The sequence below is a fragment of the Nipponia nippon genome, unplaced genomic scaffold (assembly GCF_047370975.1).
Source record: "Nipponia nippon isolate SJK-2023a ecotype South Korea unplaced genomic scaffold, ASM4737097v1 scaffold_3, whole genome shotgun sequence".
NCBI classification, from domain to species: Eukaryota; Metazoa; Chordata; class Aves; order Pelecaniformes; family Threskiornithidae; genus Nipponia; species Nipponia nippon.
This window is the reverse complement of record NW_028262347.1, coordinates 76,020,869-76,044,931: the sequence shown is the minus strand read 5'-3', so window position 1 is coordinate 76,044,931 and position 24,063 is coordinate 76,020,869. Positions and strand designations below refer to the sequence as shown.

Genomic DNA, 24,063 nt, shown 5'->3' with positions numbered 1-24,063 from the left:
ACGGAGGCGCTCCGGCGGTCTGCGGAGCACCGCTGCCGGCTGGCGGGTGAGGAAAGGCGGCCCGACGCGCAGCACCAAGAGCACGGCCCCGCTCCGGCAAGGTGACGACCCCCCCTGCCCGGGGCTGGCAGCGGCTGCGGCGGGGCGGGGCGGGGCGGTCCGGGGAGGCGGAGGCGGGCGGAGGCGGGCGCCGGCGCAGGAGGCGGCGCGGCGGGGCCGGGCCGGGCCGGGCCGCGGAGGGCAGCGGTGCCGCGCTCATGTCAGCCCGCGCCGCGCCGCCGGGGCCGCGCTGAGCCCCCGGCCCGCCGCCGCCGCGCCGCGTCCCGCCGGCCTCCCCCCGCATCGGCTTTAGCGTGTTTTATCTTCTTTAATTTTTTTGTTGAGGGGGGAGGAGGAGCGCGAAACCCAACTGAAAATGAGCCAAAATGTCTGAGAAAATGTCCAGCTTTCTGTACATCGGGGACATCGTGTCCCTGTACGCGGAGGGCTCTGTCAACGGCTTCATCAGCACGCTGGGGTGAGTGAGGGGACGGGGGGGACGACGGACGGTGGCGACCGGGCCGTGCCGGCTGGCGACCCGCGGGCAGCGCCGGTTGCCCGCCGCACAGGAAGCGGCCGGCAGCGCGCGCTGCCGCCGCCGCCGCCGCCGCGAGCTCGGCGGCGGAGCCGGGGAAGGGAGGAGGAAGCGACGAGCGGGGGAGAAGGGAGGCATGAGAGGAGCTGCCTCGCACAGGCCCGGGGCAGCGGGGCCCGGGCTCCCCGCCCGGCTCCTGCCGGGGCTGCGCCTCCGGGCCAGCCCCAACCGGAATACACGGCGTTGGCCAGAACCCGCTGTGTAGAAGTAACCCTGTGCTCTACCCAAATGCGTTAATGTAATCGTTATTTATAGCCAAGTTGGTGGTTTTTTTGTTTGTTTGTTTGTTTGTTTTGTTTTGGGGGGGCTTTGTTTTATTGCACGTCTGAGAATTTTTGACAAAGACGCGAAGGACAACAACTTTGCTTTCTCGCTCCTGGTCGTAATCGGCTCGTTAAACGCGCATCCCTTTACTTCTGGTTTGTGTCCGCCTGAAGTCTTATCTGCGGTTGTTAATGATCAGATATTTCTAATCAGACACGTAGTTTCACAGGGATGCTTTTTCCATGAGCTCTTCTTTCACTTTGCGGGGTGAAAAGCTGTAGTTCAGCTGTGACTGCCTCACTGAACTCCTCCTGCTTGCTTGAGGTTTTTATTAACCTTGACCACTTTAAATCACCTTTTTGGAAAAAAAACCACAGAAAACCACGATAGGAATACTTTGATATCTTTCTCTAAACCATCCCGTCGTTCGGTTGCAGTGACACGTCCCGAGGGTGCAGAGTTCCCTCTGGTGTTCCTAGGAGAGCTGCAGGAGTTTCAGTGGCTTTGTGGCACGTCCAAAGCAAGCGCGTCCTTAAACCTTTGTCAGTGGAAGCATCTCCTGCGCGGCACGACTTGTAGCGATCTAATTGACGAGGCAGCTCAAGCTCTAGTTAAGTATCAGCGTGGTTTGCTGCTTAAACGTTAGCAGTACCTTCAGAATAGCGGTTCAACTTGCTAAGGCTGATCGGCTGCTAATTGACGTGTGCCCGGGTATCACCCTGTATGTTTTGTGTGAGGCTCCCTGTGCCCCGAGAGCTCTCCAGTGGGGGACAGTAGGGTGAGCTAAGGGTGGTACTAAAATGCAAACGACGAATGCCTAAGTTACTTGGTGTGGTACTGTTACTGTAAAAGAGCCGGTGTTCAAGGTCCTTCATATTTTTTTTATTTTATTATTACTTCCTATCCTTACTGTTCACTCATTGCATCTGTTGACAAGTGTTTTTCTGTGGCTTGTTCCTGTATTTGTTTATTTTGCGCCTTCTGTATCCATGACTCTATTTTGTCTCACATCTCCTTTTGTTTCGCTGACTCTTGTAATTTTAAATCCTGTGTGAAAACGTTTGCTTTCTGCAACTGTTAATCACTGGCTATTGTTTCTTATTCTTGTAACCCCAGCATTTCTTTTTCATTGGCATAATTTGTTGTTGAGTTGTTTGGTTTTGTTGTTCTGTCTCATTGCTGCGTTCTGTTATCTGGGGGAAGCTAAATTTGCCGTACTTTTACTTTTCATTATGTTGAGAGACGTTCCTCATTTCTGAGAACACCTGCTTGCCTACAGCCCTAGACATTTCTGCTGTGACCAGTGCTTGTACAACTGCGTGTCACTTGAGTACGTGTTGGTGTTCCCGTGTTGCAGTCTTTGGACTGCTGATCCTCCCCTCATCCCTTGGAGTTAGGGCAGGACATTTACCCCCAGTTTTATAGATGGGAAGCCAAGATCAAAGCTTGCCTAAGGCATAGGGGAGCTCTTTACCAGAAGGAATAATTGAACTCAAGCTAATACCCTAACTAACAGACTATCCAGGCTCTCTTTTAGGTAGCTAACCCAGCTCAAGAAAACTACCTGGGATGAGACAGGACTCCTGTGTGCGTCTCTCCTTCAGCAGCAGGCCAGGAGTTCAAGAATGCTGATGTAGCTCTGTTAGCTTTTCAGTACAGCTTTTTTGTGCCCTGCTTGCTGGCATGGTGAAGGCAGCCGCAGAGCCAGGAGGCTGGAGTTGAGGAGCTGAAGGCCTTGAAGGAAATGTGAAGTCACCAGTGGAAAACTCCCATGTCTGGTAAATGGGAATGCTGACCCCTCTGCTGGTGGTACAAGAGCTTGGACTGAAATTTAAAGTTGTGATGCCAAGTCATGTTATCTGTGCCAGCTATTGCAATTACTGCCTTTGGACTGGTTGCAGCAACACAAGAGGCAGAAAAAACAACTGTACATTCAGGGAACAAGTTTGCCCAGCTGCACATTTGGTGTGCAACCATTGCTGAATTCCTGCATCTCCTGCATTCCTGCAAGTCCTCTGGTTGCAAACATCTGAAAAGAGGTGGCCTCGACTTCCAGAGGTGCCTTTTGTTGGTGAGGACAAAGTGGGGTAGGAGCGGGAATGATGGCTTACTTGCTTGCTTCATTTGACCGGCGCAGGTCCCTGTTTTATTGTTCTTGCCTGTATTGCTCAGGGTGCCCTTTTGAAAGGTGCTGGGCAAACCAACTTGTCGCTTACACTGTTGAGTCTATTGGGTAGTCTCATGCGGTTGCAAGAACTTGAAATCCAGCTCAGGTCTAGTGATTCTGCAGCAGGGAGAGAGTCCTGTTCATTTTAAGCTGTCAAAGGCTAATTGTTTCTTAAACAAAGCGTGAGTGAGGCTATTCTATAAATAAGATAAAGTGCACAGCACCTCTCCAAGCCGGGGAGGTCTGTCACGTCAGCAGACCTTACTCCTTGAAGAGTTGAACCAGCTCAACAGATTAGTTTTGAGGGAGATTTCTAAGCAAAGGCTGTTTCATGCATTTTTTGCTCACTTGCTGGTGCAGAAATTGTCACATACTCAGTTTCCCCAGGAAATTTAAAGCCAAGAGAAAGATGCAGCTGAGCTATTCAGATCAAGTGTAGGGTCAGGTTAATATCTACTATAACCTGAGTGTGGAAATCTTCCTCTTGCGCAGTTTAGGAGGTCCCAGCCTCCTTGTTTAGGAGACAGGGGATCGGTGCCTCTTGGCCCTGTGTCCAGGTGGGCGTGCTAAGCGGTGCTAGGTGAAGGCAGGAGTGGCTTTCCACACTTCCCTCTACAAAAAGGCTTTGAGAATCACTGGAACGATGAGATTCTGTAAACGGGACCCAAAAGGTTGGGGCACTTCTCTGAGCTGGAAGAAACCTGTGCTCCTGTCCTTGTCTCTGACCTGTTTCTTTACTATAAACAGCTGTTGGATGTGAGCGTGAGGGCTCTGCTTTCAGATTTGATCCTTAGTCAGAAGAGGAAACTGAACCTCTCTTCCGCATCTGGGGTTAGTGCTGCAGTGTGGGATGGGGGCAGGGGCAGGGAAGTCAGGCAGCGCTGCTCCGAATTCTTCCTCCCGTATCTGTATTTTAAAAGGGAGCGGTTGCACTCTGTTTTTGGAAGAAGAGGTATAACCGCCTGTCTCCAGGAGGATGTTCCAGGCTGTGGATCCCACGTGGAGAGGGGCACCTCTGGGTAGTGGTACAGGACAGGGTTTTAGGGCTGAGCATTCTCCATTGGCTACTGCAGGTTTTTGGCTACTTGAGGCACTGAGAGTCCAAGCAATCCCCTGTTCTTTTTTTCTGCTTGGCTTTGGGCTTATTCCGGGTTTGGATGCTGCTCTGAGGTGCTGCTGATGTATCATCTGTCTTTTCCAATCTCAAGGCCCTCTGAGTTTCACCCCCCCCCCCCCCTTCCTTTCTAAAAAGGAGTATGCTTTTGTAGTATGAACTGGTAGTGTTGCAATTCAGTACAGAAAAGGAAATGTTTGGGAAAAGGAATTTACATCCATGGGTAGCTTTCTGCCATTTCATTGGTACTGGGTTACTGAACTGTGCTAATAATGTGGGTTTTTTCCCCATTTTTGAGCTTTTAGTGTGTTTTAGCTTCTGCATGCTTGGAGGCTTTATGTCCCACAGGAGGTGTGTGGCAGAGCTCGGCAATGAATCCAGGTATCTTAAATTGTCCTAGACAAGCATCTGAACCTCAAGGCCACCTTCCCTAGTATTTTGGCTGTAAATGTTGGCAATTAAGCATGCAGGGAATTACAGCTGCTATTAATCACCTGTTGGTACAATGAGGGGGGGGAAAAAAATAAGTAATGACAACGAGCAGCATCAGCTGTTGGAAAGTTTGACAATAGGCCTGTTAGTCACCATTAGCAGCTGCATTCCTGTCTCACCTCCATAAATGCACTTCTGTGCCATAGCAGCGAGAAACCTCATGGAACATAATTAATGGAGCATGCAGCAGGAGCTGCCTGCTAGGTAATATATGGCCGTGGATGATGAGGGGTGCCAAGACTTATTTCTAATTAGCAGCAAAAAGTGTGTTGTAGAGTATGCAAACTCATTCTCTTGAGTTTAATGATTTTTCTTGAGCAACTTCTCTTAATTTGTGGAAGTGCTTGCCAGAATTTTCTTATTTGAAATGAGTATCACAGTTTTATTCAGGCTCCTTCACTGGGCTTTTGTGCATTAGTTGTCTTATTGAAGCTGGACTTCACACACAGGTTGAGTCAGTCATACTTTGTGAAGAGACAAGATTAAGTAGAAAGTGCTTATGGAACGGCATAAATAAAATATTCCAAATACAACAAAGGCTAAAATGTGTCATCTTGGTGGCCTCAGGAACGGTGTGAAGAGAAAAGATGTAGTGACTGATGATGCTTACAACACACCAATGTAGTATTTTCATCAGTGCACTTATTTTTTTTTACCTTTCTCTCCTACTGTCTGAAAATGTAAGCTATGGTTAAGGAACAGAGTATACGTCCTTTAATTAATAGCAAATTTTTCTTTCTTGTGCCAGCTGACAAAAAAGGCCTGAGGAAAGTGAGAGTGGCATAACGAGAATTACTCATAATTTACTTCTGATGCATACAGAATCAAATAATACCTAGAAAAGGGAAGGGAAGATGAATTTCAGCTTTCCTGTGGGCAAAAGTACTTGTATGTTTTATTACCTAGGTACTTTATCCTCTGGACTGACAGTACCAGTGAGATTTGACAGTTTTGATTGTGTGTTTCTTAATTTTTTTTTTTAAATGCTGTGTAGGATTACCATTTTCAGAAATATGTTCTCTTGGTTGTCTTTCTAATGCAAAAGCACTGGTCTGAATTCTGCAGCTACTTTGAATGTATGATAATGTACCTGGGCACCTAATTTGGCCCATTATATGACACTTTTCAGCTATTCGGTGTTACTTCTTTTCTGTGATAACTTTCTTAAGCATAAGCTATATTATATGCATTATTAAATACCTTCATTGGTCTTACAATAAATGCCACATAAGCAGAGATGTAGACATATCTGTATCTTGCATACCTTGCAATTCAATGCATATATCAAAGCTTATATCCTCTGTAATTATCCACTCACATTAGCAATTAGGCACCGCTCCAGCTTTGCCATTTATAATGAGCTTATTTTGATGCACGTTTAAAATATTCTAGCAACAGTGCTGTCTTTAAATAAACAACGAGACAAAGCTTTCCACAAAGCACCCTTATGGGAATGCAGCAAGTAATGAGCCCCGGAGGGGGTTGGTTTGTTTCAGAAGTTTTACTTGGGCACAGAGCGCAGCTTGGGTGTGTAGAAACATAGAATTAGACTTAATTATGGTATTATGATTTATGAGACTGTACACTAAAATATAACATCCTTGGTTCAAAGAGCTCATTATCAAAGAGAAGTGGAGAGAAAATTGGGGTTAGGGAAAGAACCAATTGATTTAATGTAAAAGTGAGTCTACCCGTAAGCTGTGTGGTAGTAAGGAAAATAAGAGAGGACTTGAATTTTGACTGGAGACAAGTGGCGTGGCTATTGCAACTTCTGTAGTTCTCAGCTGGGCTATGGGTAATGGGGGAGGTAGTCAGGAAGGAGAGGGGAGATGGTTTAACTTGCATGACTTTAAGTCTGATATAACTTCCTTTTACATAATGAGGGGATTAACTAAACAGTCTTTACATGGTTCTCTGACTCACTAGAAATCAAGGTTATCCTGTATTTTAAAAGTGCCACAAAAGAAAGAGTCAGATCAGGCTTTGACTTCCCCAGCTTGGGATGTTCTCTCCTAAGAAGCACCTGAACCCGTGCTCAGTCGGGTGCGTGGCTGTCCCGCGAGGTGCTGGAAGCCCTCGGTCCTTTGTTGTTAGTGGTGCGGGCTGCTGCTGCTCTGCCGAAGTGTGAGCCCGTTCGTTGGGCAATAGCACAAAGCCCTCTCCTCTGCACGTGTATTTAAGGCGCTTGAAAGTCTGGTTTCTGCTTGCTCTGACAGGTCTGTTACTTCTTGTACAAAAGAGGGACTGGTGGAGTTCATATGACTTTGATATACTTGATTAGGGATATTTATGGAAAAAATGGAGAAAGGAAAATGAACGGTAGTTCAGGGTTCTACTTTTTTCCTTGTCTGTGTTGTGTTTTGTCACTTATTCAGCGATTCATATTTTAATTGTATGAAGGACATAAAAACCCTTGTGACTGATTCTTTTAAACCTTCATTTGTTATTTGTAAATCTGATTCCATCTAATCACTTGAATCAGTAGTTCCACCGCTATGTGGATGTGTAGACACTTTCTGACCCAGGTCCTGGTTTCAGCTGTTGATAATGATGCTAAACCTTGACTTTTTGGACCCAAGGTAGATGCCTGGGGCTGAATGTTTTTGTGTGGAAAGTTTCAAGTAAAATGGCATTTCTGAGAACAGGATAAGCAAAAATGCATTAGTTACCCCTGTTTAAAAAAAAAAAAAAAAAAGGATCTTGCAGCTGTACGTCGAGAGCCTCCCTGAGCTGCAGTGCTGTCTCCAGACCCACTTCTCCTCCAGCACGGAGGGCTTGTCCTTCTCTGCCCCTTTGGAAATTTGCTCAGGTGTTGGCAGCAGTGAGTTGAGGAAGGATTTTGTTCAGACCCCGATGACCTCGTGGGCTGTCTTCGTGCCTGCCTTTTGCCGGAGGGCAGCGGGTGTTACCTGGCAGGGGCAGCTTCTCCTCGCTGCTGGCACTGGGCACCAGGAGTCCCCAACCTGACCTGCAGCTGTGTGGGAGGTGAATCCCAGTTCCCAGGATTTCCAGCTTCCTTTCCTGAGGGGTAGAGGAAAGCCTCAGTTGTCCAGCTGCTTTGTGTTCCATGTCTCCGGAGAAGTAAAAATAATTTGTGTAAGAATAAAGTAAAAATAATTATTTTGTAAGAATAATTTCTCAGCTCACTTCAAATATGAAACAAACTTAAACCAAGAAATTACATTCTAGCAAGGTAATGGTTTTGATTGCAAAATTGGAAATAGAGTTAAGGAAAGCAAAAGAGAGAGAAAACACAGACTTAAAATGTACTTGTTATTCGTTTCTTGTATTAGGTATTGCTTGAGGTTTTGAGGGGTGATTTTGGCTGTGGTAGCCAAAAGACTGTGTCAGGAGTAGTCTTGTTGCTTTAATGCTGTTGTTCCAACTGTCTGTCTGTGCCTGAATCTCTGTCTACCTCTTCTGCTCATTTGTTTGCATTTTTTTTGATTTGTGTTGAATAGAAACAAAGTATTGTCCAAAGCACGTGGTTTTAAAACAATTCTTATTTATTGCTTAATAATAAAGGAAAGAGGACCCTAAAGCGTTGAGCAGGCTGGGCTGCCGGGGGCTGTCCGTGTGAGCACTGCTGCACTGTCCTGCAGCGTACCTGAGAACGAGCCCCCCCTTCCAGGGCTCCGGCAGCGCTGGCTCTTCTGCTCAGGTTTACCTTTTGCCTTAGCAAGCTAAGTGAATTGTCATTCTAAACTTCGGGCAGGTTTTGCAAACCACGTCCATGAGTGCTTTTTCCCCTCTTCCCGCTGCTCAGTAGCTGGCCGCCTGTGCCTCTGGTTTGGGGGGTCCTTTCGTGCTAGCAGGAACGTTTTAGAGTTTGGCAACTCGAGATGCTGCCTGTGCTGAAGCTGCCCCAGCCCTTTGTGGGCTTCCCAGGCCCATCACATCGCCTGAGCAGGATTTTCCTTGCCGTGACTTCTGCTGGCTGATGAGTGACCACGGGGTTGCTCTAGGTCGCAGAAAAGAAAACAGGAGAACGGTCTCCCCTGTCCTTTCGGTGCTCCCTCGCTGGCCCCTGGACGATGAAGAGGAGAGGGGGGAGATGGGTGCAGAGGGGTGTGTTGGTGAATGCAGGGTGAGGCGGTAGAGAAATCAGCAGAGCAAGGGTGTTTGGAAAGAGGTAGGTGTGCGTGGTGGGGCAGTAACTGATGTGCATGGTGTAAAAGACAGCACACGTTAGAGGGGAAGTAGGGCTGAAGAGGAACAGAAGAAGATGGACAGTTGCTGAGAGATCTGCAGTTCCCTGCTGACAGAAAATGGCTATGAAAGCTACTGGCAAACTGTCTTATTTCTTTTCAGATTACTCCACATGGCAGAAATCAGCTTGTCACTGCTGCGGTTTACTTTGATATTTCAAATGGTGGAGGTCTGTGCTGAAGCTAGTATGGTCTCAAACAATTGAATATTTGATATTTTTTTTCCCAGGGTTTTTGGTGTTGTTTAGGAAAATACATAATACTACTACCTTCTCCGAGAGAATGTCTGAGTTACACAGTCAGTTCCTCAGAAAGAAATAGCAGTTTTAAGATTGCCTGTGGTACCTTACGCAATTCTTTGTGTAAAAGCACAACAGTCCTTACTGGTGCGGTTCCATACTGTTGTCTGCAGTGTATGGCTGAGTGCATGCGATGCCCCATGCTTTTGTCACAACTAAGGTTATATATAATGATTTGTGGTACTTTGGTAATCTTGTATAATAAATTTTGGACAGTTAATTTGAAATGCCTCTTTAGGTTGTTGCTGCCACGTGAGTGAAGGCATGGAGTTGAAATTTATATGAAATTACTTGGCAGAAGGCTAAAAGAGCATTATCAAGTGTGGTGGTTATCGTTTGACGCTCTAAGTTAAGCTTACTACAAAGAATTATTAAAATACAGCAATCAAGTTTTTGTTCTTTGACCTCTGGCAGATAAAAATCAATGTCATTTAAAAAAATCAACAAATCCACCCTGAAACAAGGCTTTTTATATGAATCTCAAAATACAGAAACTTGTTATGATCCAATGCTTGGACTTCTTATCTTGATTTTCTTTTAGAGACTTGTTTGAATTTCAAACAGCTTTTTGTTCCCTGCACCTGACACACACAAGTTAATCAGTGTTGCAGGGGCAGCTGAAAGCATGCAGTCGTAGGATTAGGAAAACAACTGCTTAAACTCATGGTAAGCTCCAAATTTTTATGCCTACTGCCCACAGTTAGAAGGCAGCAGCCCAGTTCTTAGGGTTTTTCCTCTTTTCAGTGTAAACTTGTGCTGGGATTCCTGTGTGCAGAGCAGAGGCAGGTCACCCAGCTGTGTCTGCCTGCCTGCTGAGGGTGCTTTGGATGAGAGCTGGAGGAGCAGCAGGCGCAAGCCGCCGAGGCATCCCCAGCCGCCCCTGCGGGACCTGTTTCATTTCAGCGTGGGGAGTTTTGCCTGGCTCCAGTGTGCATCTACATCGCGATGCCTGTGAAATTTTGTGTAGTTGTATCATCTTGAGCACTATGATGTCGAAAATTTAACTAGGCAGCTTTAGAGGGCAGCTAAGTTGAATGTGACCAGTAGAGTTTTGTCCTGAATCTTGCAGCACCTGACATTGTTTGTAAAGTCCTAACTCCCAGGGCTCTATGAATTTTGGATATCCTCAGCTTCTCCCTCGTGGATGTGGAGAAAAGCTTGAAAACAGGAACGGTCACAAACGAAACGTGTAAGAAGTGCCTTGAGTTCAGTAGTAATTTTCTTCCACTAACTTAAAATCAGTGCACGTGCTTTGCAGGTTGGGGGGGGGGGGGGGCTAACTAATGGTATGTGAGTACTTGAGACTGGAAACAGTGCTTTTTGCATGACCTTGTTGATCTCATTTTAAAATTAGCTGGGCTTAGATTTCTGACAGAATCCCCAGTTGTTCCAGATAACCGAAACAGTAGTGTGCTTTGCTAAAGTATTCTCAGTCACCTTTTCAATCTGGCTAATATTTTTTTATTGTTCAGAAACAATAAATAAAGAGAGGAAGGAAAAGTAATGTATTGGGAAAGACTGGATGTCAGTTTTGAAAACACTAAGAGTAGATCTTTGTACAGTTATGAGTGGTGAAAAATGTTCAAATGCATCAGTTTCAGTTCCAGTCTTCCAAGTTCCATTCTTCTGATCAGAGAGTAAGCGTTATAAGGCTACCTAGAAAGTTTAAAAAAAAGTATTCCTTCATTTAAAAAAACCTGACAAACTGCGCTGAGTGAAAAAGGTTAACTGCTGTTAGTAGTATTCATGTTGATATCTTGGACAATTTTTGACTTAGGTTATTGCTTTTTGCTAAGGTAGACTCAATTTAAGCCGAATGCACCGTCCTCTCCTTGCTGTCTGCCACTCGTGAGGGTGCCAGTCCGTAGACTTCACTCCTATTCCAGATTTGAAAAACAGGGCCCAGTGAGCTTGACTCTAAAGAGAGCTGAAAAGTCAGGGTTAAGCGGAGAGTTTTGTGGAATTTCATTGTTCCAAAATGAGGTTTTACATCAGGCTTGCTGATGTAAAAATCAGGTAGGGCAATGTCTGTAATGCTTCTCAGGCTGAAGACAGAACTTAGTAAGTCAAGCTTTACTGTCAAACAGGTTTCATAAGTAATGAACTGATGTAATAAATATTTTAGATTTTAGTGTTGCTCTAAGAACAATAAAGCTGACTATTTCGGTGAATATAGGAAGTCCCAAGTTTCAAACAAGATTTTCAGGTATCTTTGTAGATAGCCTTACATATCATTGCTGTCATTGTAGCATGTTATTGACAAAGAATATTAGAATACAGAAAAAAAATAATCCTTGCCTTTAAATGGTAAAAGTACAAAATAACATACAGAAAATTTAGTGGATTTTTTTTTTTGTTGGTGAGGACGTAATAATTTATTTGTGTCGGGCTATAGGTGACATTTTGTTAGATATTCTTTTACTCAGAAAAAGTAACTAACAAAATAGTGAGAGTTTCATGACATTATTTCCTGTGTAGGTGGTCTGAGATGTGGGTCCTACACCTGCAAATCTGTAGACTTAAACTGCAAATATGTCATGAGGCAATTTTTTAAAAGAACCTGTTGAAGAGGATCCAAGTTAAGATTTCTACTTCCCTGGCTAGATCTTCAGGCAGGCATCTGGCTCTTCAGAGAGGGCACGGCTGTGGACCCTGGGCAGCTGCAGGATTTGGGTTAGAGGTATGCTCAGTTTGTGTTAGCAATGGCTTCTCTTGCAAAAACAAAACAAGGTCAGGACCTGGCAGGCAATAAGTCTTGTCTGTATTAACTTTTGTAGTTGAACAGGTTTTTCTGCCACTGAATGTAAGGACCAATTATTGTATTTCCGCCCCCCCCCCCCCCCCCCCCCAATGTCTAGGATGTAGTAAAACCATTACACGTAAAGTTCTAACACCTTATTTGAAGCAATACTGTCCACTGGGCTGGTGGAGTCAAACTCCCGGTCCGTGGGACTGTTTCATTTGGTCCGTTTCCTTTCTATGGCAGATGAAACTGTCTGCTGTGATTAGGCTGCTCTTCACAGAATCATTTTACTTGAGTAGAGCTGGACGTGGGACAGTGCTGGTTTGAGTTTTCAGCCATGGACATAAAGTATGTTTAAAGGGAAATATTGTAATAAGGGATGGGACACAAGCAGAGGAGCGACTTGCACAAAGTCGTTGACAAGTTGTGGAATATAACCAGAGACTCCCAAGTTCTGGGCCAGTGCTCTTTTTGTAAATGTTGATCAGGTAAGATGTTCAATGCTAAATTGCATAAATGTTTTATATTGGTTTATCTCGTGGTAAGCCTGGGAGTAAGGCAGTTGTGACAAAACTAGCTAGTTTATTAAAGTCTCCATGTGTCAAATATTGTTTTTTTTTTTTTTTAAGTATATATCTAAAGATGCAGAATGAGGTTTATCATCACAAGAAAAAAAGTGTGCTGAAAAGAGTTTCATGCTTGCTGGCATTATTGTCATGCTCATACGTTGGGTGGAACCTCATTGACACTGGTAAGTATAATTACTGTTCTTCATTTGTAATGGAGGTATGAGATAAAATCCTTCCTCCTTTCTGCAACCAGATGGCTGAAGCAATAGAAGTCACCACCCAGAACCCATACACTTGGTAAAGCCTGAGTAAAAGCTGAGCCGTGTTTCCCAAGAAGCTTCTTAGAAATTCAGCATTGACAAGGCAAGCTATACAGGCCTAAGTGAGTAGAACTACAGAGAACGTAGGACAAAAACCTCAGTCACAGCCGGAGAAAACCTGATATGTTGATCCAAGGACAATAAAAATGAGTGTGCTACTGAGCACTGTTCTCTCTAAAAACTATAATCAAGGAAACTCCTGCTGTTTTATTTCTCCTGTGTCTGGGAAAACAAGAATTTATAAATTCTCTCTGAATAAATGATCAAGAAAATACCTGACACCATCTCAAACTTTTCTTTGTAGTGGAAACAGCCCTTAAGTCTCCAGAACTGACATCGTCGCTTGTGACTAATGATAACCTGGTATCATGAGATGGATCCAACTTCCAAAATGGAAATTTGTGACTGGTGTTCTTGTGGAGCCATGGTGCAAGAAGCCATCACAGAAAAAAAACTGCACCCTCAAAAGAGACCAGAGAGAAATGATATAATTTCTAATACAAGAACTGGAAGCCTTGCAGATAGAATTAAAGCAATAATAAAAATGCCATCTGAAAAAAGAACTGGGTGCATCAGAAGGAGTCAAAAGAAAGAGGTTTCCTAGTGAACACTTTGAATGACGATTTGCAGGTGAAAGTGAAACCTTTTACGGGCGGCAATTAAAAACTGTCTGGACAAGTTTGGGAAATGAGCAGGCAATATACCCACTCTCAAACAGCAAGGTGGGTCAATGGGATGGTCAAAAATATATTTGCTGTGGTCCTGATCTGTTTTTCCACAAAATATAGATGAGGAAAGCTTTGGATTGCTTTGTGTTTGAGTCTCAGCAGAGACTTGACTCTAGAAATGATCTTGCGGATCACTTACCTTGCAGATCAGTTATCCAGGTGTGGAAACATAGGTATGAGAAGACAAAGGGGAGTTTAGAAGGTGACGAAGTATGATAAAATTTTTTAACTACCTGGGGAGAACTCCTCTTGGTGCTTAACATTTCAGACATTTTCATTGTAATTTATCTAAGGAAGAAGTACACGGTCAGGACTATGCTGTGAGGCATCTTAAGAACAACTTACCATTTGGTTGTAGGAATTAATAGGGCTGTGCTTTCACAGGCGTTCACAGATCGGGGAGCAGCAGGGTGACCTTGATGCCTCACCCAAACGAACTCTTTGGAGGCTAGTTGCAGATATTGCCTTAGGCAGAAGATCAAAGGATTATTTCAAGGAATGACTCTGCTGAAAAAGAGATCCCTTCTTCTTTCCTTCTTGTAACTTGCAAAACCTCCTGAATAAGATGCAAAACCTCCTGCGTCATCCATTTGAAGAGTGTGTTGTTCCTGGAATGGACTTCACAGCAGCCAAAAGCTCTCCCAGAAGAGTATTTGGGGAGGTAACTGCCTCTTTCAATCATCTTAACGTGTGGCATCCCCTCAGAGTGGCAAGATCAAGGTTTTCTGGTCGCATCAGGCAAGCTTGGAGTTTAGAAATAAGGAGGAGGTTATATTAATTTAGAAATTGTATCGTGGCTTTGAAACTGCTGAAATTGGGGGGGGCTGCAAGAGGCATAGCTGATTTGAAAAAAGTATGATTTGGTGAAGTGTAAGCAGGATGTGGAAAATGTTGCAGGAAACGTAATGTTTGCAAGATAGATAAGAGAGAGAGCCCCAGTGCAACAGTATCTTGTGGGGGCATCAATGGAGTGTGTTGCTGAAGACCTTAGCTCTTTTCTGCCAGAGAATTGATAGTTATGACTGTCCATTGACATAGTCATGACTTTTTTCACAAAATTGCCTGACGCATGTGAAGTCAGGCACCAAAGGGCACTGGAAATAGAAGAGACTTTGCTGGATGATTTCTGTATATTTAGAGTCAAGAGTAAACCATCTATGGATCAAAGGAAAATTTTAAATTCAAAGTATTTCGCTAGGTCTTTGAGACTGTAGGCTTCCATAAAAGCTGCGCTATCTCAGCGTGCCCACAGTCTCATGTGTGTGGTAGAAAGGATCATTATGGACTCATACCTTCAACTGCCTTATTTTATAGACTCAAGGAAATTAGGGCACTATATCCCATTGCCTTTGAGGGACTTAAAACAGGAATGGACGAGAATATGAATTGTATTCCAGAAGTTATTTTGTTTCAATATAAAGCAAATCTCTTTATTATAAAGAAATTTTGGGGTGATGCGGTCTGTGCAGAAGATCAAACACTAGACTGGAAAAGCTTGTGCAAGCCTGTTTGGTAACATGAACATCTCTTGGACACATTTTTACAGGAGAGTGTGTGGAGTCCAGCGATTGACTGGATGTGAGTGAGACATAATGAATCAAGGAAAATTCAGTCTCAATTGCACTTTGTGCCTCCTTCTTGTATGTAGTTGAGATAGATGCATTATAATAGTCTAGCTTGTAGTGACAAGTGCATGGACTAAAGAGACTTAAGTTCATGTCCACAGCAAAGAATGAAGATTTCCAGCAAGCTGGGGTGAAAGAAAGAGTTTTTTTCAGTAGCTGCTTTTCATCTATCATCTCAGTTTAGTAGAGGTCATAGAAAAACTAGAGGCTTTTTATCCCTTTAGCCCGAAAGGACTGAAAATATCTTGTCAGCTCTTCTTTCCAATCACTTCAGCCCTCCGAGGATACCGAAGATATTGTATTCCCAGACTTGCCTGAGTGATGAAATGTCTTCAAGTATCTTCAGATACTGTCAGAGTGGTCTCTGCGCCTTGGCTGCATGGGTATCTAGGATGGTGGATGATGTTACCTGTTGAAGGAGTTCCAGAATTTCTATGTTCTGGCTGTTCTTGCTCAAGAACAGGATGTTTTTATGTGATGGTAGTTTGAGGAATCAGATCCGAGTGCTTGTTTTCTAAGGATTGGTGAGGGCACTCATTATTTCCGTTAAAAACCGGTGCAGTTTTTTCTCCGACTTTTGCAGCCAGAAGAAATATGGATCTGTTTTGTAAGCTGCACCTTAAATATCTTCCACGAGCTCTTGGTCCTTCTCTGTGTAAAATGAGACTGAATTCTTCTAAGTGAAATGAAGTAGGTTATTTAGTCTAGTTGAAGAGAAGAGGGAGGATGGTTTTCCTATGTGTTCAGTGAAGTATGTTGGTGGCTCTTTCCATGTGGTGTTTGGTCCTCATCTCTGGGCTGTGCAGCCTCAGGTTGTTCACTGTGGTTCCCCGTTTCCAACATTTAATCCACTGTGTCGGTTGTGGAGGAACTGGAGGCCCATTTTGTCCCCGTTACTGAGCTCTGGCGTCCTGAAAAAGCAGTTTGTGCTGGCAATGGCATGCTTCAGGGTATCTTTTGCACCACTGACACTGCTTCTGCCACAGCACTCGCAGTTTGTGTGGTTGGTGGGAGGATGTTGAAGGGAAAATTTGAGCAGTAAGGGGTCCACGCAACCCGAACAGTAGATAACAAGTGATTATCTGTTATCACTAAAGAGTCAATCATCTTATGCACAGTTTCTCCCTCTAGGGTAGTTTGAAAAATTCAGCGAGTCCGAGTCTCGAGATGCCAACGAGCTTTGGTTTCCCGTTAGTTTGCAGGAAGGATGAGGTGCTCTGCTCTTTGCCCAGATTAGGGATTTATCTCAGGAGGCTGATGACTCCACCACTACCTAGTTCCTAGATTGAAGGTAGGGTGTTTCAGGATAGACAGTGCATGTGATGAAGGGACTGAGGATTGCATGGAAGAAGCTGACAGGTTCTTTATAATGGTATAGATGTAAATGACTTGAGATCCTTTCTGTAAAGGCTGAACTCTCCAAGGAGAGGTAATGGACAGGACTTCAACACTGCCCCAGCTGGCTAGCGGCTCTTTGTATTCTGGAGATGATGGATTTTCTTTCTGGAGGCTGGTGTTCCCACCTTAAACTGGCATCTGAATGGCCAGATGAATTTCTGTGTGTCTGGATTTCTGATCATATTAGCCGTAATGTGGAAGCAACTGCTTTCAAATGGGTCTTGGCCAGAGGGGATTGCTGGGGTGTGCTGAGAAGTTTTATTTTACTTCTGCCACCTTTGCTATTGTGTGTGTAAAGGAGGGGAAATGGGATATTTGTTCCATCCCTTGCAGATGGTGAATTGAGCGCTTGCTGGTCAGGTGTTTTCGGGGCACTGCGTTGCCAGAGTAAGCCAGCAGAGAATCTGATCCAAATGCAAGTTGAAAGTCTGCTCCACAGCTATGACAAGATCTGTACAAAGTTAGTTGGCAGGAACTTGCCCACAACCTTGGTGAGTACAAGTGCTGTGATACTTTTTTCTAATTCCAGGATGACAAGTTAGATACAAGCTTTTCTTCCATATAAACACAGAGCTTTATATACAAACAAATAGTTATTTTTGGTGCTCATTTCCTAGGAAAAAAAATTAAACTTGAAAAGTAAAAATAAACAAAAATACATTCTAAAACCTCTTTGAATTGAAGATTAGAAGAAAGAAACAACAAAGGCTCAAGCTCACTTCCAATTCACGTAATTGCTAACACAAAGCTGCAGACCAACCAGATGAACTGTGTATCGCAAGGTGCAGGAACAATTTGTCCTCCTTTTAAGTTGCCAGAGTAGCAAGCAGCACATACATGCAGTGCAATAAATCCTTGTCTCTGCTTTCCATTTTTCTAAGAAAGATTATCCATTTAGGTTTAACCAATATCTGTTTATATCTTAATGGATCACAGGAGAGCAGTTAATTTCCGATGTCTTATTTAGGGCACTATACCGATGGAAGAATTTACATGTGAGTAGACTGTGGTGTCAGAGGTTATAGTGCCTTTTGACTTGGTGAATAGTTTTTCCAACCACTGAGGCTGTGGATATACATTTACTCTGCAAGCTATTTTTTATCAGTGGCTGCACATCACTGTTCACTATCAAAACAGTTTACATGAGTGCTTCTTAGCTCTCTCTAAGCAATATGAGTTCATATACTTAAACAATTTAGTAGATGATTTGTGGTAATGGAGTTGACTGTTGCTTAGAGACAGTAAGGCTCTGAAAGGTTGTAACATGAAATTAGTGAACTAGCTCAATGTTTACTTTTGCCCTTTCCTGTATTTGGGTCAACTTCGTCCTTTTATTGAATGTTGTGATCTATGAGTCTTGTAACTCAAAAAAGTGTCAGGCATCACCTAATCGCATGCTGTTTTATTTCCATGTGTCAAATCAGAAAATATTAGAGAGTTCTGCTTCAGAGAGGTACTTGGGGCAAGGCTGGCAGCCATGATTTCCAAGCAGAGAAAAAGCTTGAGAAGAGCATGTCTGTTTTAGCAGGAGGCCAGACCTTCTGCCACTCAGGCTGAAGCATCTCAATGTCCTCTTAAACGGAAGTGTTAATCAAAATATAGCAGACTAATTGTTTATGTGAGTGGCTGAGATTATCCCAGACAATGTGGTGCTGTTTGACTTGGAGAGAGAACCGTGTAACCATGCTCAAAGCTGCACCACAGAGATAGTCGTTTGGCTGTTTGATTATGTAATAAAATCTGGAAAGGTGATAAAAACGGAGCTGATTTTTGGGTGGGGTGCTGTACTATCTTTTCAGATCAGCTTATAGCTGAGTAGTATTATTTACTATGCACAAATGAATAGGGAATCATAGCTAAGACAGTGAGCAGGTTTTTAATCTTAATGTGCCAGGCAGCGGTTTAACTTCTTGTGATAATGTGTCCGAGAGGGTTGTGGAGCGATAAGGAAAAGGTTAGAATAGTTTTACTCTGCTGAATATTATTGCACAATATTAGATTCACTTTAGCAGGACTTTTTAAATGGGGGCTGTGTACACCGATTAGTTTGTTTAACTTGAAACTAGATGTGAACTTTGGTATGCTCGTTTTGTGTCCAGGTTCCCCTTGCAGGGAAACTGTCCAGTAGCAGAGCAGCCTTGCTGCTACAGTCAAAGTCACTATGGGAACCAGGGTGGCATGGATATAAACCTCAGGATCTGAGGCTTGCCTGTAATTACATTTAAGACCGTATGCTGACACGAAGAGATGGAAGACACAAAGTACCCCGAAAGACGGAACCCGTTCTTCCTGGGAAGGGCTGCTAAAATGTATCCCACTTATTTATTTGTTTCCATTAAGAAAATAAAAGAGTAGCCTGAGAGAGCTGACGTCTCTGAAGAGGGAAACAGGTAGCTTTCTATTGCATGCCTCCACGGTCCCCACCACACCGGGCGAGAGTTGGTTGTGCAGGAGTAAGTGATGACGACTACTTACTCCATCACCCACTGTGTTCTCACCTTTCTCCAGTTCCTTGTAGCTGCATAGTCGTCTTCAAACCAGGTCCTTTCTTTTCTTGTGTTACCGCTTATCTTGTTTCCCCCCCCCCCCCCCCCCTCCAGCAGGTGCAGGGCTCCTGCCCCCTCGTGCCTCATCTCCCTGCAGCCTTGGAGCTCCGTCAGTGTGCTGTCCCACTGCCTGCCTTTCTCACATGTCAGATTTTGCCCCTTCCCCACCCACCTGTTGGTTGAGGGCATGTGTTGGGCACCCATGGTCATCGAAAACTGCTTGCTGTAGCAGGGCAAGCTAAAAAACTCCTGGTGGTTCCTTGCAGGTTGCAGTCAGGGCTCTGCTCTGGGTGCCGGGGAGCTGACCCTGAGGTCCTCCCTCCACAATGCCTCCTGCCAGCCAGCACTAAGCAGCTGCTTGGCCAGCTTTGTGACAGGTCCTCATGGTGAATGGAGAAGGGGAAATGATTTTTTTTCCCATGTATACAATGAAAGGAAGCACTGTAATAAACCAAGTGAGGTAAAAAAGCTTTCCCGGCACATTACCTTCTAACACTTCTTCATCCTGTTTCTCTGCTCCAAGTCCCACTCAGCGGGACAGCCCTGTGGGGAGGTGCCGGGGAGGGTCACGTCCAGCGCCCGGCATCCCAACAGTCGGCTTCTGCCCCTGCCAGTCCCTGGGGACCGGGCTTCCTCGGGGAGAGCGGCCAGGGAGCCCTCGCTCGCTGCTGGGAAGGGGCTGCCAAGGTGATGCTGTAGGCTGTGGTGGCTGCAGTGGAGTGAAGCATGGTGGAGGGGCTTCACTTTCTCAGCTGGCGTAGAGGGGGGCTGTGTGAACGCCTGTCGAGGGGAGGAGGGGCACCTTTCCCTTTGATTTGGGCAAAAGAAGGTCTCGTGTACCTTAGCACACTGGAGCTGGTGTAGAGCAGCGCTGTTTCATTGCTGACATAGCAAAACGAATAATAAAGTGTCCAGAAATTAAGTAAAAGACAAGGGGGGTGGGTGGGACGGTGGAGAGAGGAAATACTTGGAGATGTCTGCGGTGCTTCCTGTTTGTTTCTGAAAATTATGCGTCAGATCCCCCACAAACAAAAGAGAGGGGTTTGAGAAATCACGAGATTTTAAAAAAAGTAATCACGTATGGTTTCGTGCTCTTGTCTTCTGGTTTTTGAGCTTTCAGGGCTGGAGGGTGTTTTTCGCGTTTCTCTGGGCAGTGGTTACAGCAAGGAACACGTGCTCTTTTCCTTTTCAATGAAAGTAGAGGTTTTTTCAATATATATTCATACAGCATCGGGAAGTAGACCAATGGAAAAGACACCAAAAATCGAAAGATTTGGAATAGAATGTGTGATACCATCGCAGTTCTTCTGGAGTTGATTGCTTTGACTTGAAAAACTTTTGCAACAAGAGTTAGTTGTAACCCTCAAGCTGTCTTGCCTTTGCTTTATGAGATAGATACTTTGGCACAGGAGGGAGAAAGGTGCGTTGTGTGTGCCTGGATCATGTTTGAGAATAACAGTGCTTTCCGCTCACTGATCCAAAAGGAGGAACCATGCTTCTTTTTCCCAGGTAAAACATAGTCCGCATCTTTAAAACCCACGGATTTTATGGGGTTGTAACATGAGTGTTAATAAGTGTGTGTACAGCAGTAATGCACTTAAAAGGAAAAATGAAGTGAATGCCATTCGTCCACTTACCGTATCACTGAAGTGCAGGCTTTTCTAGAAGGTGTGATTTCTTTGTTTCTCTGCCAGTTAATTCCCAGGAAGCGTATGTAAGTCATAAAGGACTCCAGTTCTCCAAATAGAAAGCGATTATTTGCAGGCTTTTTTCCTCTGTTACGGTGTCAGGATAAACTGTACGAGGAGACCTGGAAGCATTTCCTTCAGCTGAAAAGAATGCTGCAGAACTGGAGGGCCTTAACGTAAAAGGCCAAACTCATTTCTTTATAACAGAGCTTGTTGTTAAGACACACCTTAGTAGGTGATATAACATTTGGACGACTGACAGCACAGCCTGAGAGTCAGCGCTCTTCAGTGTTCAGCAGAGTCATTGCTCTGATATTTATGTCGTGATACAAATCCCATCCTGTCCCAGCTTAGCATAATGTCAGTACTGAGAGCGCGGGTGGAAGCGCTAGGTCAAGGATGAGACCATTTCCAAAAATTTTCTGCTGTGTCTGTGTTAATAAACACGTGCTCACATGTTCTCAGGGGTGCTAAGAGTGTTTCCTGGTGTGATTTTGGCACTAATGCTGTCCCCAGACCCTGTGCAGGGACAGGGCTGGAGGATTCCTGGAAGCTCCTCCTGGAGCGCGCAGCCACCCTGGCTTGAACGCCGAGGTCTGCTCAGGCAGACGTGGGGTTTTCCATGCCACTTGGCCTCAGGCCCTGGGAGCGTTCTTGGGGATGTTAAATTTGCTGTTGTGACTATACCCTTGCTGCGTTAAAACCAGAGGGGATGCCAACCTGCATTGTGGTCAATTTGAGAAAGGTCTGAAGCAGTTTTGAGGTTTGAACCTGCTTATTACGGCATTTTCCCATTTTAAAATGCTGGTTATGAAAGACTCACATAAGTAGCACAGCAATGCGTTGGCTCTTTTTCCACCTTTACCTTCGTGCCCATAGACCTGCAGAGAAGCTACTATTTTGCCGTTTTGCTTATAGCTGCCGTTGCTTGACTCTCCTGCTTCCCAACTCCATCCCTCGTGGAAGGAGCGTTCCCAAGCATTTCCTCTTCAGGTTGCTGCTTAGCGCCGGTACGTGTAACTCTCTTAAGCGAGCGGGTACAGGTTGGGTGTAGGTGTGGCAAAAGGCTCCGAGAGCTGTTCCCAGCGACTGGGAAAGCAGCTCTGAGAGAATCTGGAACAGCTCCCAAAATGATCTCTCCCAGTGGGAAACTGGCTCTGCTCAGTTTGAAAACAAGTAAATAGAGTCACTGTAATTTTTCAGCTGTTTTTTGCTTGGAACGTGTTTTTTAACTTGGTGCGGAAGAAACAGAAAACCAAAGAGAATATGCAAAAATACCTGGCCCAGCTGCAAAAATTTGTAAACATTTATCATTGAGAAATGCAAATAAAAAAATAAAATCTTTTGTTGAGGGAATTGGGACACGTGTTGATGTGAAGTGCTCTCTTATCCTTTAATAGCCGTTCCTAATTCTCATTACCATCACTGAGAGCTGGACACATATCAAAGGGGGAGCAGACCTCCTTCAGTGAATTCCTGCAAACCAAGTCATTGTCCCTGGAGGCAGAAGTAAACGCTGAAACCAGCAGCAGGATTTTGGGAGCTGAATTACGTGTTGGGTACAAGCTTGATGGTGGTTATGCTGTTAAATTGAGAGCTGTCTCCGTTTATCTGAAAGCAAAACCAGGCAGCACCGTACTTCCAGGGCGCTGCCTCGGCAAGAAGGTGGTTGGGGATGGTTCATGTTCTTGGTGTAAAGCCCAGGTTTGTTCCCGGTGCCAGGACATAGCACGTTACGTGGAAGGGGGCTGTGGCTGGTGGGGGCCCAAGTTGTGTTGCATGGTTGTGGTGGCACAATAGTTTTGGTCAGCCTTGAAGGCAGCCTTCGGGGCAGCTAAAAGAAGGAACACTAAAGAAAGAATATAAAAAGCACTGGCTCAGATGCTTCGTTGCTGTAGAAAAGTGCTGTTTGACTAACTTCAGTGGAATTACACATGTTCACACTTGCTCAGGAGTTGTCACCATTTGAAGGCCTCTGAAATGAGGCGAGTCCTTTCTTCATTTGGTATCCTGACATACAATAAAGTTTGTAATATAGAGTACTTCAGTATCTGTGTTACCTAAAAAGGGGATTTTTTTTAACTGTAGCAAAAAGTTAGGCACATAAGAATTGCCATTGCTGTGTGAGATAAACACTGAAAAATGTGTAAAATGTCAGCATTTTGATTAAGAAATGTTTTCCATGCACATTTTTACATAGGGTGACATCAGTTGGTCTGCCGGATTATTACTGTTTGTGTTACAAAATGGACAAAGAACTTGGTTTGATTTACAGGATCTAGATTCCAAGTTGTGTTTGCAGGAATGATAATTTGTGTATACGTATTTGTGTATGTATGTGTTTGTATATATGTTATTGTCTGAGAAGTTGTTGAGGTTGGTTAGAGACCTTACAGCAGCAGTTGAAGCTAGTTTGTCTTCTTAAACAACAACATTTTTACATTATGCTATTTCAGCCAAATGTAAGTTTCCTAATTCTCTCCTTTTGCTTATGCTTCCTTTTTACAACAAGCGTTGCCGTTTCGATGTGTAGGTGTGAATGCCTTCGTTACCATTTTCAGTGATGAAGTCACTTTTTTGATTACTGGACAGATATTGGTATTTCTCAACAGTATTTTTCTGGGTAAACCTTTCTCTGTTTTCATTAAATGGTGTTAACAGTGGCAAATTCAGCCTTTCTGATTCCTTTCATTAGCACACAGTACTTTAGAACAGTCCTTTAAAGTGGATGTTCACAAATACGTGCAATGTAGCTAGAAACAAAGCTGAGCAAAAAGCACAAATTCTTCTGGTGCAAGCTGAATGTAGAATTTCTTTTGATTGTGATTATTTTCTCTCTGCTGCTGGCTTTCCTTTGCTGTCTCTGGCTGAATAGGTAACCCTGCAATGAGTTCTGTGTGCCTACTTGACTTTGAGACCAGTGATGCTATTAATAGGACCTCTTTTCTGAAGTCACTATGTACCAGTCTGATAGGGACTGATTAGTGAACTACATGCCTAAAATTCACGTAAAGATGCAGGCTTGCATAGTTCCGAAAATCCCATTTTTAGTTAGCAGTGGTCACAGTGTTAGTGTTTCTAATGGATGTTATGTCAATATACCTAGTAATTCTACTTCATCCATGCTTTTTTACATTGGGAGAGCTGAGTGGCAGACCTGTTATGGGTAGTTGTAAGGTGTAAGCAAGCAGAGTTAAAGTTACATGTTTAATCTTGATTTTCTGAGTTACTTCTAAGTAAGCATCGTGTTTGTGTTGGGCCAAATCCT

General features: G+C 44.3%; 1 protein-coding gene across 4 annotated transcripts in view; it reads left to right on the top strand.

Moving 5' to 3' along the window:
• The first annotated feature begins 247 nt into the window (after positions 1-247).
• The window catches only part of ITPR2 (inositol 1,4,5-trisphosphate receptor type 2), a 271,134-nt gene continuing 247,318 nt past the window's right edge, over positions 248-24,063 (top strand). For 2 of the 4 annotated variants that reach the window (XM_087765500.1, XM_087765499.1), the window contains exon 1: positions 248-517. In XM_087765500.1, coding sequence (XP_087621626.1) covers positions 426-517 — 92 coding nt within the window. In that variant the 5' untranslated portion in view covers positions 248-425. Of the gene's footprint in view, positions 518-4,819; positions 4,876-13,482; positions 13,533-24,063 lie in introns of those variants that run through there. The other 2 variants (XM_087765502.1, XM_087765501.1) reach the window with 2 other exon arrangements.